This window comes from Coffea arabica, chromosome 2e, assembly GCF_036785885.1.
Source record: "Coffea arabica cultivar ET-39 chromosome 2e, Coffea Arabica ET-39 HiFi, whole genome shotgun sequence".
NCBI classification, from domain to species: Eukaryota; Viridiplantae; Streptophyta; class Magnoliopsida; order Gentianales; family Rubiaceae; genus Coffea; species Coffea arabica.
In genome coordinates this window covers 73,095,437-73,114,620 of record NC_092313.1, presented here as the reverse complement: position 1 = coordinate 73,114,620, position 19,184 = coordinate 73,095,437, and the positions used below count along the sequence as shown (strand labels likewise).

Here is a 19,184-nt window from a genome sequence, read left to right as displayed (position 1 = left end):
CATTCTCTTAACACTACCAGATTCTAGGAAACATAGGTGCTGGAAGCCCTATCTCTTACTCAACTAACAATATAAGAACTATAATTTGGTGGTTACACTAATGTTTTTGGATGGTTTGGGTGAAAATGAGTTGTAGTTAAGTTGCTTGATAATATTGGCAATATGTAATGGTAAAGGCTATGTTTTCAGAACCGGACCGGATAGCGACTCGGCCGAGGTCAGGGGTCAGGGGTCAATGGGTTCGACCGGGGGTCGATAGGGGGTCGAACCGGATGACGTCATAAATAAAAATTATTTAAAAATTAAAATATTATATATATAATATCTAATAATATATTGATATTAATAAAGGTATATCCATATATATTTGATGTTTCAAATATATTTAACAAGAAAATACAAAGAAATTAGAACAATCAAGTAGCAATTTATATTATTTAATAAATATTAACAAGTTTAGAATTAAAATTATGAATTTAATTGAAAAATAACATCAAATTTTAGGACAATATTTATAAAGTATCAAATATTTGAGGTATATCAATAAGTTTTAACAATTTAGGGGGTCAAAACATAATATTAAAAAGTTTGAATTTTTTTAAAAAAATTACTGTTGAACCGGAAAAACCGATTTTTTCCTGATCAAACCTGATTTTTGACCGGATTTTAAATTTTCGGTTTTTTAATGTGACTCGGACCGGCTACCTGACCGGTTCCCGGTTCGACCGGCCGGTCCGGTCCGAGTTTGAAAACAGAGGGTAAAGGTATAATTTAGTGATTACGTGGTATAAATTGAAAATTTATAAAATGACGAAAAAAGTTTACATCATACCCAATGCTCTCCCTTTTATTTATAATTCTTAAAAGGGAAAGTCCAGGAAAGTGATGGGAATTCATTATATCTTCCTTTGTGTGTGATTGGGCAATGGAAAAATTGAAATTCTCTTGCATTGTCCTGCACATTCCTGCATTTCTTTCCTGCAAAACTTGCAGGTTTTTGATAGAAAAAATTTAGTTTTGCACAATATTTTTAATAATTTCCACTAACTAACATTAGCTTCCCATTTTTCCTCAGATTTTTGCTTCACAGCCAACTGCATAAGGAATGTAATTTTCACTTTCCTTCATGATCTAACATGTATAGAATGAAAACTTCATTCTCGATTCTACGAGAATTTTTATAAAAGCCTGCCATTTGCTTCTCTTCGATGGAAGTTTGACCTCACTTTCCTAAACTTCAACTCCCACACATCTTTTCCTTTATTCAAACATTGTCCAAATGAAGGAAAGCATAGATACTTATAGCACAAGGCTTTATATCGTCATTCCACATGAGCACTGTGAAGAACTTGAGCATCCAAATCAAAATCAACTGGTAATAAATGAAGTGGCCCATGATCTTGGGATAATGACTTTTTTGATATAGGGCTTAGAAAACTTGAAACGGATTTATGATTTAGATTTAGCTGACTGAAATGTCGTATTTCAAATGTAAGGAAACTAGTTAGTGGAGAGTTGCACCATTTTCACTGTGCGCAGAGCCAGAGAGGTTTGAAGCCTGACAGTTTTTTAAGTGCCTGTGCGACTTCAGCACCATGTCAAAGTGAGAAATGCAAGTACAACAGATCAAGTAGTACGCCGGTGATTGTTTGTCTGCAAGCTCATAGGCATGAAACCTATATCCCCAATCATCTGACAAGCGACAGAGAAAGTCCGAAACTCAAATAAGATACAAAGAGAGTTCCTGTTACAAAGAATTATCATGCTCTTCAACATCCCCAGCGTGATTTTTTTTTTTTTTTTTTTTTTTTTGAAGAACATCCCCGGCGTTCTATAGCTTTCACCTACATATTTCCCCAGAAAATTTACATCTATCAGTCAGTGCCACAGTGCAAAAAAAGACTACAGCTAATAAAATAGGATAAGTACAAGGCAAAACCTAACAGGGAAAAAAGCGAAAGGCAAATGTCTTTTGTAATAGAAAGAAGATACCAAGCACTGGATCAATAAAGTAAATTCTGCACCTATGCCATAACGTGTGATAAAGCTCATTGATCCAAATAGAACATCCTACATTTTTATGCGTCGTTAGAGAAATAATTACTTTCACCGTTTAACGCTCATCATAAGGAAATATAAGTGATCACATGATTAATGGGGTTTGTGTTCAGGGTTTTTAAGAAAAGGGGAAAATGCCAAGGACATGTCAAATGAACAAAAGGAGCCATGTTAGAAGATTAGGCCAAAAGATGTGAACTGAGACTGGAGCATGAGCTTCCTTTCACCAGTAATCACCACATGAACATAAACCATTGGTGAACCTATGAAATCGATTTATATCCCTAACAATTATTTCTCTGTTGAAAATCTCTGAAGCAAACTTCATGACTGTATGGCAATCATTACAAGTCCTAAGATTCTTCTTTATTCTAATGGGAGCTCCTAAAGGAACAGTCAGGAGTCCAAATGCTAGGGCAAGTCTTTCACTATGATACCATGAGCTCTTGTGTCCGTCCACGCCATCTTTTCTTCCTGTTTCACCGTCATAGCCTTTCTGCTTTACCATCTCCTCCATCTTCTCCAGCATCTTATAGATTTCATGGGTTCTAGAGTGTGACCTGTCATGAACTTTGAAGACATAGGTGGTGTTCTTAATGTCAAGCCAACTACAACCAGGCTCTTTTTTAACCCTGTTGACACCCATTAACCTCCTAATTTCATCAGCTTCTTCTAGTTTCCCACGACGTGAATACATGTCCGAAAGAAGCACATAATTTCCTGGGTTATCTGGCTCAATTTTGAAAAGCTTCTCTGCAACTACTCTACCCATCTCAAGATTTCCATAATTCCTACAAGCTCCAAGCAAAGCCCCCCAGATAGATGCATCAGCCTGAATTGGCATTGTTTCCACAAATTTCTTGGCTTCTTGCAATCGACCCGCACGACTAAGCATGTCAACCATGCAGGCATAGTGTTCGTGGCCGGGTTTCATATCGTGCCTCTGTGTCATTGAATGGAAGTAAGAAAATCCTTCATCAATGAGCCCGCTATGACTACAAGCTGATAAGAGACATACAAAGGTTATATAATCAGGTTTAATCCCCTTGCGCAGCATGTCTTCAAACAAAGTTATTACTTGGCTTGCACAGCCATGTTGCTGGTATGCCGATATTATTGCCGTCCAAGATACCACATTATTTTCCTCGCACTGGTTAAAAACCCGTTGAGAATCAGCCAAGCTTCCACATTTAGCATACAAAGTTATCAATGAGCTCGCAACACATGTATTTCTGTCAAAGCCAGCCTTTACCATCTGACTATGTATCAAAGTACCCTGATCCAGTGCTGCAATACAAGCAGCAGCATGAAGTACTGAGGAAAATGATGCCTCATCAGGTGAAACTCCTTCGCGCCTCATCACCCAAAAGTGGTTGCAAGCCTCCTCAAAGTTGTCATTCTCAACACACCCCATGATCATTATATTCCATGTAACAACATCTCTGTCCTCTAAAGCGCCACACAACTTAAAACCATCATCAAAGCACCCACATTTGAAATACATGTCCATTAAAGAGTTCCTCACATAGGCTAAAGAAACCAACCTATGTTTCACAACAACTCCGTGAACTTGTCTCCCACCATTCAAACCAGCACCCATATTAGCACAAGCACTTAAAACACCAGAAATACTCACTTGATCAGGAACCAAGGACCCCTCACGAAGAACTTCTACAAAAACCCCAAAAGCCTCATTATGAAGGCTGTTTTGCAAGCACCCGACGATCATAGAATTCCAAGAAACAATATTTCTTTCAGGCATTTCATCAAACACCGTCTTCGCTAACATCACATCACCACATTTCGCATACATATTCAACAAAGCACTACCCACAAACAAATCACTCTCGAACCCATGTTTACGAATCAAACAATGAATCTGATGTCCATGAAAAATTATCAAACTATCAGCACAAGCTGGCAAAACAGCAGAAAAGGTGAAGTGGTTCGGGTAAACACCGGTCCTCCTCATATCATTGAAAAAGGTAAGAGCTTTAAAGGGCTTGTGGTAATGTGACAGTTGAGTAATAACAGATGTCCAAGTGACTACATTCTTGTGATCAAAATTAAGGGTTCTTCTTGCTTGCACCGTTGGAGCGTTGAAGAATGCAAGTGCTTGGTTGAGGTGGCCACATTTAGCATACAAGTTGAGGAGACTGTTGAAGAGGAAAGGGAGAAAAATGTAGTCTTGGATGATGAGTTGGGTGTGGATTTGGGTGGCATGTCTGATACTTTTTGCTTGAGTTGCTTTATTAAGGAGATTGTTGAGATCATCTGGAGAAAGATGGGCTGTTGGTGGTGTCTGTGGTTCTGATGCTGGTAAAGTAACTGAACAACTTCGTTTGCTCAAGCTATGCAAGAATTTCAGCAGGTAAAAGGGCGGAATTGTGTTGGCCTTGGCAGATTTTACAGGGAAAAGTACTTTCATAACCAACAAGTTTGCTATCTTTCATGCCAACAAGTCCGGTATAGTTGGTATAGAAGTTAAAAGAGTGATTATTGGTGGGAACTTGTGAACAGGGGACTATCACACAAACAGTCCCTCACGTTTGAAATTAGTAATTTTTAGCCCCCTCATATTTGGAATGCGCATTTTGATCCCCCAAGACTTTGAAATGTAGGAATACATCATGAGACTAATTTACCGACATTCATAAAAATCGTGAATATTTTAAATGAACTTTAAGAAATTTGTTAAAAAAAAAGTCACAAAAAAAAGTGTTATATTTTGTGTTTTATGTAAATATTATGCCTTATAAATATAGAAACCCAAAATTTAACATCTTACGAAAGAAGTGGCGTATTCTGGATTATTTGCATCTTATAGATAAAGAAAATTTAATTTTACAACTAATCTTTAACAATTATGTATAGATTATATTACTTAATTTACTCTTATAAAGATTAATATGAAAAATAAATAAAAAGAGCACATGCGCACTAGGTAATCTCTTCAGTAAATTAGCATAATCTATCAATTGTTGTCATACAGTCAAAATTGAGCAATTTAAACTTATTTTACAGTTTTCTAAATTTCTACTGCACATAAATATTGTTTATATACGTGTGTATACATGTTAATGCCAAAAAGTTACATATATATTTATGAAATTTGTGTGCTTTTATTATTAATAAACTAGTAGAATTCCACTGAATTAGGAGCTTAATTAGTTTCGCGGGAGTACAAAAATCTTTTGTGATGGTAGAATCTTTGAACTTTTGATGACCAATGGCCAATACATTAGTAACTGTGCGGGTCTAATCAGTATCCAATTCTTTTGGGCTTTACATATAAAGTTTTTACCTTTGGACCCATTTAGAAATTTAATTTGGGTCTCAATTTGTTTCTTTGGACCCTCTGTAAATGTACTGACCCCTATCCGAGCAGGCTGTGCACGTTATGAATATGCCTTGTCACTGAAATAACGTGTTGCTTCTCCTTGCATGGTAACAAATTACACCAAATATCTTATTAATTGCACCAAATATCTTAAATATATAAAAGGGGGAAGGGGGAATAGCTACAGTGCAGCCATGGGTCAGTTTCGATGGTAATTCTGATGACTTCGTGGGGTGTCTTGGTCTTTCCATCAACAAAATCCTCCCAATCACACAACAAAATCCATCACCCCCAACACAGGCTACCCGGCGCTTGGCGCAGGGCCCAAAAACTAGTCTTAGTATTAACTTGTATTGTAACAAATTACACCAGATATCTTATTAATGACACCAAATATGGAGTCTTGGAAAAAAAATGTTATATATAATATAAGGGAAGACAATAATGACCAACCGTAACGTCCTTCCTAATAAGATTAATCATTTGCCCAATAATTGAAAGAGTAAATCTTATATACACTGAACTATCACCTTTAGATCCATGACATATGTGAAAAAGTTAAATTTTAAGTTCAAATTTTGTATAACTATCACTCGTCCAACGCTGACATTGTGTAGGAAAGATTAATCTCAATCAAAATAAGCTTTTTCCCAGTATCTACATTCTTGCCAAGTCTATATAAACCCTTAAAATACCAACTTCCTCTTTGTCTTCATTGATTTCCCTTTTGTTGATATTTTTATCTTCAACTTCCAACATGGACAAGATCCACCGCCCAAAACTTGACAACTTCACCAGTAATGTCCCCTGGAATTGGTGAAAACAGCGGCTGTACATGTCAATGGTGCAATTGCCATTCTCCCTGCCCCGTTTGTGACTGTGGCCATTGAAAATTTATCAAGAGAATGTTTTGCTACTTTTGTTAATGAAAAAAATCAGAGCCTCCCATCTCAACCACCCAAACATTTAACATTGACGACACGTTTTTAGCTGGTTTAAGATCTGCAAATGTGTATGGTGCTTGTGCAAATGTCCCTGCCTTCCTTGCCCATGCTGATACTTAAACTTCTGTATTTATGAACAAAAATTTATGCAAATTTTGCATGATTCACATGAGGGCATGTTAAATTCTCTTTTCCTGTGGTGTTGTTAATGGCTAGATGATAAAGAATAGCTAAAGGGGTTTCAATCTATCAACTCACTTCGTATGTTTGATTCAAGTGATTGTTTGTTTCCCTTTTCCTAAAACTTAAAGACAAGTACAAAAGATGCATTGATTTATGACTGGTATAAATACAAAAGTAGTACAAATCACATAAAGCAATAGTAGTACACTTAATTCTATCAGAAGAACTTTGAAAAAGTTGGCTACAATTTCAAGTGATGCATTCATTTCAAAGTTCAAATGCATCTTGTTTGGATTGTGATTTTTCATTAAAAAAAAATTCATTTTTTATGTGAACATATTTTTTAATTATTATTTTTATTATATATATATTAAATTATTACAATATATTTTTTTATAACAATTCATAAAAATAACAATTCAAACGGAAACTTCTTGTAAATCACTTTAGAAATTCCACAACAAATAAACAAACTCAAGCTTCAAAATATCGCAAAATTCACTGTTTCAGTGGATATATATCAAGATTTTTTGGCTAGTCAATGGTGATCTTGTCGGCTACTGTCGGTGCCAAGATGTTGTGCGGCGATTGTACTCTACAGTCTGCGCGTGAGTCACCCCCGTGCGTTGCTCCGTCCCAATCATGCAAGCATGTAGACGCTGTACAAGGCCTTTTAATTGAGTTAGCACCAATAACAGAAACACTCATCTTGTGTTTGATAAATTTAAAATTTGAATGTATTAAGTTACCGAATTGTTAAGTATTAAAATTTTGAAATTCGGATATAATAGATACTACGTGATAAGTGAATAACGTATAATTTATTATTTTGAGTAAGTTTTGTCTAACAAATTCAGAACTACTTAATTGATTAAGACGTTCTATTTTTTGTTAGCAAATACGTCTGAACATATTAAGATTTGAAGTTTTGAACACGTTAAATTTAGGTATTAAATTGGGAACTTAAGTTCTGAACATATTAAATTTAAATCCTAAATTGATTTATCAAACAAGGTTTTGGTGTGGTTTGAAAATTATTTCAGAAAAATTCTTTTGATATTATTATTACTGTAATACTTTTTTGATATGATATATATCTAAGATAAAAATTTGTTAGAAAATGTGTTTCCAGAAATTGCAAAAAAAAATTGTAAATAATGGTATTTTCACTTGTTTTGTCACAGCAAGTTAAAAATGAGGGTTCATTACTTCACCAACTAATTAATACTCCTATAATTTTGAAATTTGAACAGAATAAAAGAGTAGATTTAAGTACTTAATTAGGAAGGTACCGTTTCTAGAGTAACTTTACAATGACAAATTAACGAGTATACATACGAAGTTTGTACTGTGGACATCCAATAATTCATTTTAAATCACAAACTAAGTGTATACTATACGAGTTAATTTTATATGACATGCAATATTTGAGTTTTAAATTTAAACTCGAATTATGTGTCATGCATTTAATAATAAAAATATATACATAATATACAATAAGTATCATTGTACAGAAGATTAATCCATAATGAGTGTATATGTTGCATAAGTGTTTTGCAAGGGGGAAGTGATTCCTAAATTTTGAGAAACGTTGTGCCGACCAACTACGTGTTAGCTGGTTCATAGCCGTCGCCGCTGGAAGTTATTCTTGCTTCACGACGGCAGGAGGCCAAGAAAGCATCGCCGGACTTTTACTTAATATATTAATACGATGTCTAACTTTGTAAAATCATTTCCTGCCTAATCATACCAACCAATTATCTCATACGTGTCCTACAACGACCACCAATAAATAACCAAAAGATAATTGATTTTAAATTAGTGGATTTCATTTATCTTTTGTGTCGTGATAAGAAGGTTTGATTTGCAGAACCATGCAGATTGGTCTCGATTAATGAAGTCATTTGACTGGCTAATCTACGTTATTGTTTTACTTATGCAACCTGCACCCAGATAACAAGCAAAGTCCCTTTAGGATGTTTGGTACACTCATAAAATAGTACTAGCATAAGATTGAAATTGTCGAGGTGATTTTAATTCCTTCTAGTTGCGATTTTGGTTACTTCTAGTTACGTTTGGTCCCTTGTGATTATAGAACTGATACGAATTAAATAGGACAAATATAGAAGAAAAATAAGACTCTCATTGTAGTATTAACTACAAGGAAAAGAAAAGAGAGATACAAATTTTTTTGAAAAAAATATCTTGCATTTATTAAATGTTTTTAAATAAAACAAGAGATGCATAATTTTTTCGTTAAATTGAAAACGAAAAGGGAAAAATGACCCAATTTTCTTATTAAGTTGGTTTCTCTAATTTTTTTTTAAACTAAACTATTTGAACCGGCTGATTTCGATTGTGTTCTAATTTTTTCGTATGAGCCTGAACCATTACCTTTAATCATTGTTTTGGCCATAATTCCAATTCTGATTTGATAACTAGAATTATAAACGAATCGAATCAAATGAAACTTTTGACCTATTGAACCGGAATCCTGTATGAACTTAAAATTTGAGCTCGAATTCGATTCGTTATAGTATTCGATAGGTTCGAGCTCGACTCGAAGGCTAAATTTTTTTTTTTTATATTTATTAGTAATTTATTAATAATACATACATAACCTTATATTAAAATTTGTATATATATAATATAAATATATAAATTAAAATATAAAAAAATTAATCAAATTTAAACGAATCAAATATGCATAAATTCAAACTCTATTCGAAACTTTAGTCAAATCTTAATTCTTGTTCGAGTTCCAACTTATCAAAAATCAAACTCGAATCCACCCTCAACACATCAAACTCAAATTATTTATTAAGACTCGATTTGTTTACGGCCCTATGAACAACCGCAAAATCCGGTCTAATTGTAGTTCAAACTAAAACCGTGCCACGTCTGGTCTAAGGCGATCCTGCGTAAGCTTTGAGCAATTGACTTGAAGGGAAGGTAGCTGGATTTCGGAGGAAACGGCACATGAAAGTTAAGTAGGAGGATGTTATCCGAAACGCGTCGACTCTCTTACGCGTTGTACTACTACCATACTCTTGGCACACGTGGGGGTGGAAAGACGGTTGCGTCTTTGCATGGATTTGCCGCCTTGGAAAGGGGTTCTGCAAAAGCGACATGTGAGATCGGATCTGATCCGAATATCGAGAACCGCCCCATTTGGGCCATCTCGACAGCAAGGAGGTTTGATATTACGTACGGGCCCCAACCGCACCAGGCTGCAAACCGGTTGAATCCGGGTAAAACCTAAAATTTAGAGTGTTTCTTTAAACCACAAAAAAAAAAAAGTATTTATAGATACACAGTGTTAAAGGAAAGGTGTATGATTTTTACATTACTGCAATTGGCTTTTCATCAGAAAGATAAGTAGAAAAATTGACAGTAGGCAATAGACCAAAAACTGGATATAACAGATTTGGTGTTGATGAAGATTATCAAGCACTACAAAAAAGGTTAAAATTAGCTAATTTTTCTTTCTAAAATGTAAGTTTCGATATATTCTAAGCTTTATTATTATACAAAACGCAAGGCCCTAAAAACACAAGGTTTGAACTCCAAAGAATTTATTAAATGGTTAATTATTAAAAAAATTGCTACGTTTTTCATAGATACATTTTCCAATCACCTTTTTACCTCACATATATCAAATTATTACAGTATTTTTTTTTTACAAAAAGTTCAAAAAAATGTAATCCAAATAAAACGATGCTTCAAGTCATTTTTCTTGGGATAGATATTTTTGAAGTTTTTGTAGAAAAATATCTTATAACGATTTGATATATATAAAGTAAAAAGGTAATTAAAAAATATATTTACAAAATATATGAAATTTTTTTGGAGAAAAATGTCTTTCCAAACAAGGTGTTGAATGGGCTTCATACCTTCCTTGAAACCAAAAAAATTTTAAGTAACAAATAATAATAATAATAATAAAACAGAATAAGTGAATCTTCTTCTTTTTCCTTCTTTTCTTACACCTCTCCACTTTCTACTCGTCCACCTTTATTCTTCTTACTTTTTCTCTCTTTCCCATTTTGTTGGCCTTTCCAGGGTTGAAATTAGTCATCTTAATTCTTCCAGCTAGTGGGTCATGTGGACTTCATCAATTGATTCCAGCAACGACCCTTTAGCATAGAAAATTTTCTTTTATTTAGCTACGATATTAATTGGAGCAAAAAATTTTGGCAGAGACAGATATCTTTACCCTTGATTGTCATCAGAACAGATATCTTTACCCTTGATTGTACCAACATTGAGCACTCAATTTCTTATTGCCATGAGAAATTTTGGACCAAAAGTTTTGGCAGAGACACAATTGTTGCATTTAACTTGTCTCCCATTCTTCCTGTGGACAAAATACTTCACTATTTATTTGGCAATTTAGAATGGTAGAAAATAAAGGATCTAGTTACTATAGCTAATTCAGCTGGTAAAGACATCGGTCCCATTTGATAAGTGAGTTTTTTGGATGTCTGTCTAAAATTTTACTGTAACTTACTGTAGAAGTTATAGAAAATTTTTTGATGTGTGTAAAATTTTGAATATTTTGAAGTATATAATTTTAAAACTTTAAGAAATTTTTAGAAATTACTGCAGTTAAAGTTATTAAAAAACTTGTAGCAGACAAATTTATCCAAAAACTTGCGTGCCAAACAAGGCCATCAATTAAATAACTACACTTTGTTAAATATTAGTCAAATAATCATGTAGTTTGTGGCCCTGTTTGGAAGCTTGGTTTTTTACCAAGTTTGTATAAAACTAGTTTTTTAACAACTTTTGCTACAGGAACCCCAAAAAACTTATCAAAATTTTTAACCTACACACTTAAAATATCAAAAACACAAAAAAAAAAAAATTCCCTTCCCCTTTTCTTCTTCTTCCTCCCCCACCACCACCTCCATTGCCGGCTCCATCACCAATTTCCGGTGCCGGTACCGGTCTCTTTTTTTCCCCTTTTTTTCCCTCTCCCCCTCTTCCTCCCCTGCAATCATCCTCTCTTGTCTTTTTTTTTTCTCTCTACGTCCGGCGCAGAGGGGTGTGGTGCAGAGAGGGGCGGCGAGGGGGGAGGGGGAAGGGACAGAGGGGGACGGCAGGAAGAGGGGGAAGGCGGGGGAGAGAGAGGCGGCAGGGGGAGGGGGAAGGGGCAGAGGAGGGCTGTAGGGGGGAAGGCGGGGGAGAGAGAGGCGGCGGGGGAAGGGGGAAGGCGGCAGGGAGGGGGACGGCGGGGGAGAGGGGGAAGGCGGGGGGACGGGGAAGGGGCAGAAGGGGGCTGCGGGGGGAGGGGGAAGGCGGGGGAGAGAGAGGCGGCGGGGGGAGGGGGAAGGGGCAGGGATGGGGACAGCGGGGGAGAGAGGGAAGGCGGGGGGAGGGGGAAGGGACAGAGGGGGGTGGCGCAGAGGGGGGCGGCAGGAGAGAGGGGGAAGGCGGGGCAGAGGGGGGTGGCGGGGCAGAAGGGGGCGGCGGGAGGTGGAGTTGCAGCTGGGGTTAGCGGAGGTAACGAGGAAGAAGAAGAAGAAGAAGAAGAAGAAGAGAGGAAACAAAAGAAAAAAGGAAAGAAAGAAAAAGAAAAAGAAAGGGAAAGAGAAAAAAAAAAGAAAAGGAAAAAAAAAGAAAAAAAAAGTTTTTCACCTTACAAAAACTTCTACAAAATTTTTTTAAAAACTTCTACAGTGCACTACAGTAAAGTTTTAGACAAACTCCCAAAAAACTCAGGTTCCAAACAGGCCCTGTGTTCGTCTTTTAAACCCGAGCTTGTCTCTTCCAGGCTTTGTAAGGTTTAGAGGTTCTTTTTGAACCCCCTCCCCCTCCCCCTCCCCCCCTACCCTGCGTCCCCGCCCTCGGCCTTGCCCCTAAAAAAAAAAAGCAAAAAACTAACCCTCAATTCTTCTCTTCACATTTGCTATTTTGCATCACTTCTTTTGTTGATAATTTGTTTTTGTTATTACTAAGTTCTTTTATTTAAGTTGATAGTTAGTCCACATAAATAAGAACGGTTTCACATAATGTAATAAGAAAATTTTTTGGTGTTACGTTTAGGATTTTTTAAATAAGTAATCAATAGACATTTGTTAAAATACTTAAATCATAACTAACGTATCACATGAATGCAAAATCTAATAATAATAACTTACTTTACATTTATAAATTTCTCCTATTTAATTTTATATTTTTAAAATATTAACATTTAAATTATATATTGATAAATTTTTACTCCTAGCTACTCAATAGACCCTTCCATTTATGATGTGTCCACCCAGCCCGATTAGACTAAACTTGCTTGCAAGGACAAACTGCTCAAATGGGAACAGGGGCCCATTCCGTCACAGGTGATTTTTGCTTTTTTTTTTTTTTTGAAGTGAAATGTGAACATCAATTTCCAGATTCCTGGACGCGTGGGGTCAAGTATGATAAGATCCAATTTAGGAATCCATAACGTGCCACGTGGCCCACATTTAATGATGTGAGCTGTAATAATGATGTTTGATGATAAATTGATAATGATTCACATTGCTAAGGAACATTAGAACATGAAAAAAGCATTTAATGCTTTAAACCTGTGACTTAGTGATTAAGCACTTTTAAAAGATAAATCTCATTGTTAAATAGCTGATCAAAGAAATGGCTATTTTGGTCCCTCATCTTTGAAGTTTTGGCCAATTTAATCTCTTGTCTATCATTTTCATCTTTTTAGTCCTTTATCTTTATAGAAAATGCCAATCTAGGACCTCTAATAGAAAAATGAAAATTTCAAATGTAGTTACTCACATGCATGGGAGGAGTATGTGCAAAGTTAAAAATGACTTTTTTGGTTCATTATTTTCAAGGTCACTTCTAGTTTATCATTTCAACAATTTAAATTCTGATTTTCACAAAATAAAGTTAATGTAAGACTTTTAATGAGAAATTAGAAAACCCTAATAGAGTAAGTTCCTTGCACTATAAGTCTACCTTTAGGAAAGAAAAAAAAGAGTAGAATATGGAAAAATAAAATTCATACACGTCTCAATTAGTATGCCATAGTATACAGAGGAATAAAAATTCCTCAAAGACAATAGACTAAAATGGTCATTTTCTAATGATTCACATGTCGTGACTAACTTTGTTAGAAATTTGTAAATTTTTTGTTAGAGGTTTTAAATTAATCTTTTGTAAAGATAAAGAAATCATAATGATAGATAAGAAGCCAAAAATTCATACCAAATGGTCATCTTCCCATCCTAAACCGTCTTACCCTTTGTGTCAAGAGTCCAATCAATATAAAACACGCGTCTGTCTGTTGCCACCTCTTACTGGTAGTACTATAAATCTCCACGCCTCCCATTTCAGTTTCCGCCACTTCACTGCGTGACTCTGTGTTTTTAGCATTTTTGAGTCCTTTCAAAGTCTCTTCTTCTCAATCTTGTGCAGCGAGACTTGTACCTTAAGTGCTACTTTTTGTTTTATCAGCCATCCCAGAAGAGATTTTCTTGAGCGAAAATGGCAGATGAAGGTACAGCCACTTGTTTAGACATTCTTGTTGCTATCCTCTTGCCTCCTCTCGGTGTCTTCCTCAAATATGGCTGCAAGGTATATGTTAATCCCCTCAAATTTTCCTTCTCTTTAGGTTAAAAAAAAAGGAAAATTTTGGCTTAGATCTTAAATTTCTTGTTAATTTGTAAAGGAGTAAGGGGTTAGAATAATCTCTTCCCTTTTAGATTTTGGCGTTCCAAGGTTTGTGATTCATGCATGTCTTTTTTTTTAACACAGACCCGGAACCGTAATAAGTTGCTATGTTTTTTGATTCATGCCAACAAAAAAAATTGTTACTTTTGTTTTTTTGAGTTAAAAGAAAGGAAATTTTAGTGAGATTTTGACGGTTATGATATGTGGGAGCAGGCTGAATTCTGGATCTCTGTGTTGCTGACCATACTTGGGTACCTGCCTGGGATCATTTATGCTGTATGGGTCATCACCAAGAAGTGATCTACTCTCCTGACGGTAATTAATTCTCACTAACCTTTTTTTTTTTTTTTTTGGTTATTAGAATGATCACTTGCTACTAATATGAGTTGTATTTTGCTAATGGCGGCCAATGAACACGGGTTAATACACATAATCTAGATTTAATTCTTTGAATTTACCACTAAATGCACCTTAGCAAACCTGTAATTGCTTCTCCTTTTTTCGATCTTTTGTGAAATGGAGACCAACCCTTGTGGAGAAACCCCTTATCAAATAGGTGAAGTAAGAAAAGAAACCAAAATCCGGAGGAGATCACTCATGAGTGATTTGCAAAAGGGCACATCTTTTTGCAGTTTTACCATTTTGAAAATGCCTTTTTTCTGTAGTAGTAGCAATCTTGTTTTTTTTTTTTCCTGGACTCATTTGGATAAGAACAATCGCACTAATTTTTCAGTCACAATTAGGAGGGGATTAGGATTGCACGGTGGGGAGAAGGGAAAATAAACTTCTCTCGTCTACTTTCGTATGCCAAAGGCCATCGATTGTTACGTGTTGTTGCCTTGTCCCACTTTACACCGAAGTGTTTAGTGACTCATACCTTCCACTTTTTTAATCATATTGTTAGAATTTTGGGCCCAAAATAATTTCTCATGTCTCAACTTTGATTTATGCCAAAGGACCAAACGCCTCATCATGAATTTTCATGGTGTTTGGAGCTTTTCTCTAGCTTGAATAGTCTAGGAGACCACATTCTCGAATCCTGCTCTTCTTTTATCCCATCGACACAAGTCTTCGCATCTGCAGTAGAATTTGAACACACGATCTTTTGCCTTTTGGGAAGAAGTGGTCTATTCTTACCGATTGTATTGGCTCTAGAACCTTGCTCTATTCGTGCTTTACATCAATTGAAAGAACATTTACATATTTTGTAAAAAGAAAGAAAATTAATTCTAATCTTGAAAATATTCTCTCTTTTTTTTGTCATATTTCGAAGTCACCTTTCATGTTATCAAAATGGTTAGATTAGGTCCAGCGTCTTATTCTTATTCTCTTTTGACAGGCGGGATACAAAGATGGCCTTGGAATATTATTTTCTTTTGTATGTAATTTAAGGGCATATGGAGTACTACTATTATCATGGATGGATGGTACTGATATAGGTCCTTAGTTTGTATGTTTCTATTTTCTTTTTCTTTTCTGTATTTGCAGTAGGGAGAATTGGAGTGGAATTTGGTGATTAACTTTGTCATTGTCTATTATGTCATGGCTGATGATTTGATTTCTTGTGTCTTTGTAAATCCACATTTGGATTCATGTGATTTGTTTTGTTGATCTTGCAAAGTGTAAACGGAAAATTCTAATAAGCTGATACGTGTTTGATGCTTGTTACGCCCTTGTCAACATTACATTACACCAGGATTCATCCAAACAGTATATATAGGTGATTTATAATTTTTTTTATTTCTCGAGTGGGGCATACATGTCAACATAAGATTTGACAAAATGACCAAGTAATTGCCAAAATGAAAACTGCCTCATAATTATTCATTTGACCGCGAATCACTGGAGGATGCCCTTTCTCCCAATTTTCCAGATTAATCTCGTGTGGTGCTTGAGGACTTTGCTTTCTTTTCTTCTCTTGTTCTTTTATTGAAATTTGGCAATTGAAAGCATAAAAATCGACTGCTCTGCTTAACTCGGATCGGATGACACCTAAATGGTCGCGCCTCGATCCCAGCCAGGCTCGGTTGGCTCATTAAACAAGAAGGTTCAAGGAACAAGAATCGAGTTTGATTTAGTAAAAGTGTTGTTTGAACTTACAACTAATAAAATTACAGTCGAATAATATTTTGTGTTCGATAAACTTTCAAATTTGATTTGAACTTGACTCAATGAGCAGAAAATTAAAATTTATAGGGTAAATTTTACTTTACCCCCTTGTGGTTTAGCGTTTTTTCACATAACCCCTCAATGGTGTCAAAAGCTGTACATAATCCCCTTATGGTTTGAATTAAAGTGTCAAAGTGACGGAAATGATCATTCGTAACGGCGTCACGTAAAATGTCAAAATTACCCTTATGTAAAGTTGAAAATTATTTATTAACCAAGGGGGGTTATGTGTATATTTTGAAAATCATAAGGGGTTATATGGTAAAGTATTAAATCATAAGAGAGTTATATGGTAAAATATAAAAAGCATACGGGGTTAATGTGTCATGTATTTAAAAGGGTAATTTCGACATTTTTAGAAGTTCCGTTACGAGTGACTATTTCTGTCACTTTGACACTTTAATCCAAATCATGAGGGGGTTATGTATAACTTTTGAAACCATAGGGGGGTTATGTAAAAAAAAAAGGGTAAATCACAGGGGGATAAAATGTAATTTGTCCAAATTTATAAGTAAAGGATTTAAGTCACTCGAGTTTGACCCACTCGATAGAAAAACAGACCAAACGTAGGCATAGTGTCAAACTCATTAAAATGACTAAACAAATTTTTATGTTAAGATATTCGATTTGATTCGACCCGTTTACACCTCTAACTTTCATTACTTGTATCAGTAGTTAACTGAAAAATGGATTATCTACCTTCCTGGTGAAGATTCGACTTTGTTTATATCATTGATCTCGGCAATTGACCACGACTGCTCTTTTGCCACAGAAACACAAATCAAGGTGCTTAATTTATTTGTGCTTATTGCAAGTGACATATTCCAATAACCGTGCACCTTTAACTTGATCACTGCTCCGACGAACTAAGCATAGATATCGACATTTGTCGGCCATCAAATATGTATGCACAAATATAAATAACGTACAAACGCAAATACATATACTTTGTTTATACAGAAAATCAAGGTCCTGTTTTGATTGCAATTTTTTGGAGTTTGTGTGGAAATATATACTGTAACTATTTAATATATATGAGGTAAAAAGGTAAGTGGAAAATGTATTCACGAAAAACGTAGAAATTTTTTGCTGAAAAATGACTTTCCTCGCCCAGAAAGAAAAAAAGAACTACACTAAAGGGTACGTTTTAGACATTTTAGTTTCTTTTGACATCTTCAGAAAGTGATTCTTGTAAAAATTGTTCAAAAACTTAAATGGTCACTTTAGATCGAAAGTTTCGAGGAGCAAAAGCACTTCCAGGACTAGGACTATTTGGCAATTGAAATTTTTATTGAAAGCAAAGAATAACCTAAAGAAAAATGACAAAAAGAATGAAACATATCAATACAACTTCTTTTTTCATTTTTTTTTCCCTTGTTTTTGCAACGGAATCTCAGAACAACTTTTACCTTACTGACTCATTTGAGTTGGTGGTGGTTCAGTTTCTTCCTATTTTTTTCTTTGACCTCTTTAGATACCCTCTCTCCATAGTATAAAGTACGAGTCGGTGTAGGATAGAATTTGTCGTACCCTAAAAAATGAAAGCTAATATGATTGATAGCCCAATGAAGCCCTGATATAGAGCTCAAAATTTTCCTATTCTGGGTACACTTAAGCATTGGCTCAAAAAAATCCAATCCAGTTTTCACTAAAGGCTGAAGACTTCTTGGTCTCCACTTGTGTCTGATCTTAGACAAGCTACATTCACCAAGCCCACAATCACACCCAAAGTCCAAGGGATATTGCAACTGAAAAAATCCTCTGACATTGAACCGCTTTTAAAATTGGTGGGCAATCATTAAATTTTAAATCATTCTCGCAAAACCAATGAAGAAAGTCCAGGAAAATTGAAATGGAAAAAAGACAGGCCACTGAGTTCAAACTAGAAAACAAACGTCAGTCATTGTTGAGTTTGGTCAGATAATAAATAGAGCGGTATTAACCCAATTAATCATAGTATTGAGAACCAATTTTTTTTGTAATATCTAAAACGATAAAATGCTCAAACTATTGGAAATCAAGATTGATTAGAAGAATGATTAAGTAAATTGAACACAGAATCACACAATCAATTCCATCTTAAACAAGAGAATCAACTCCTAAGTCGTTCAAGAAATGGCTCCTCTTGTGGATACAAAGCATCGCAGAACATGTTTGTGGGCAGGACTGATCAACTAAAATCATGCATGCTCAACTGTACTTTTACCAGGAGCTTCTTATAGTAACCAAGTGTAGATTAAAAGAAAAGAGTCACTTTAAACGGCTGTTTTCATAAATAATTCTCCATCTATAATGGCAATAGGTAGAACATTACAATTTTAGAGCCCATTTAGATTACTATTTTCTAAAACTTTTGTAAAAAAAAATAAAAAATACTGTAACGATTTGATATATGTAAAACAAAAGATTGATTGTAAAATAAGTTCACGAAAAACATAAAATTTTTTTGAGGAAAATGGATTGTCTCAGGAAGCTCTGCTTTGGCTGGCTTGCACATAGGAGCATAGGTCTAGCTTAGAATTTCATAAATATTGACGAATTTGTGGATGCTAGTGTAAAAGAAAAGGGGAGCTATTTTGGGCACCAAACTTAAAAATGTTGTTCTTTTAGGCTCACCAAACAAAAAGAAACTCAAAATGCGTAGCTTCGATACTCGTATGCTAAATTGACAGGAAAATGCTTTGACAGACTTATTATTCTGCTGAAAATCACGAACTCCTTTCAGCGACATCCGATAAAATTGGAACAATATCGAGAAGACTAGCATGGCCATGACACAAACAAATCGAGAAATGATCCAAATTATTGTGTTAAAA

General features: G+C 35.2%; 1 protein-coding gene, 1 long non-coding RNA gene and 1 pseudogene across 2 annotated transcripts; 2 read left to right on the top strand and 1 right to left on the bottom strand.

Annotated features, from left to right (window-relative positions):
• Window positions 1-2,211: 2,211 nt before the first annotated feature.
• On the bottom strand, window positions 2,212-4,519 carry LOC113724663 (pentatricopeptide repeat-containing protein At5g04780, mitochondrial). Its single transcript, XM_027247544.2, has one exon. The coding sequence runs from the start codon at window positions 4,484-4,486 to the stop codon at window positions 2,282-2,284; it is 2,205 nt and encodes a 734-aa protein (XP_027103345.2). The 5' UTR covers window positions 4,487-4,519; the 3' UTR covers window positions 2,212-2,281.
• An 8,946-nt stretch (window positions 4,520-13,465) lies between these two features.
• On the top strand, window positions 13,466-14,515 carry LOC113727885 (uncharacterized). The gene is made up of 2 exons (XR_011841001.1): window positions 13,466-14,103; window positions 14,413-14,515. It is a non-coding gene; the product is annotated as an uncharacterized lncRNA (long non-coding RNA).
• Window positions 14,516-19,083: 4,568 nt separating this feature from the next.
• On the top strand, window positions 19,084-19,175 carry LOC140037427 (U6 spliceosomal RNA; annotated as a pseudogene).
• Window positions 19,176-19,184: the final 9 nt, after the last annotated feature.

Coding starts and splice junctions, on each gene's coding strand:
- LOC113724663 (XM_027247544.2), bottom strand. CDS start 4,486: ATGAAAGTACTTTTCCCTGTAAAATCTGCCAAGGCCAACACAATTCCG.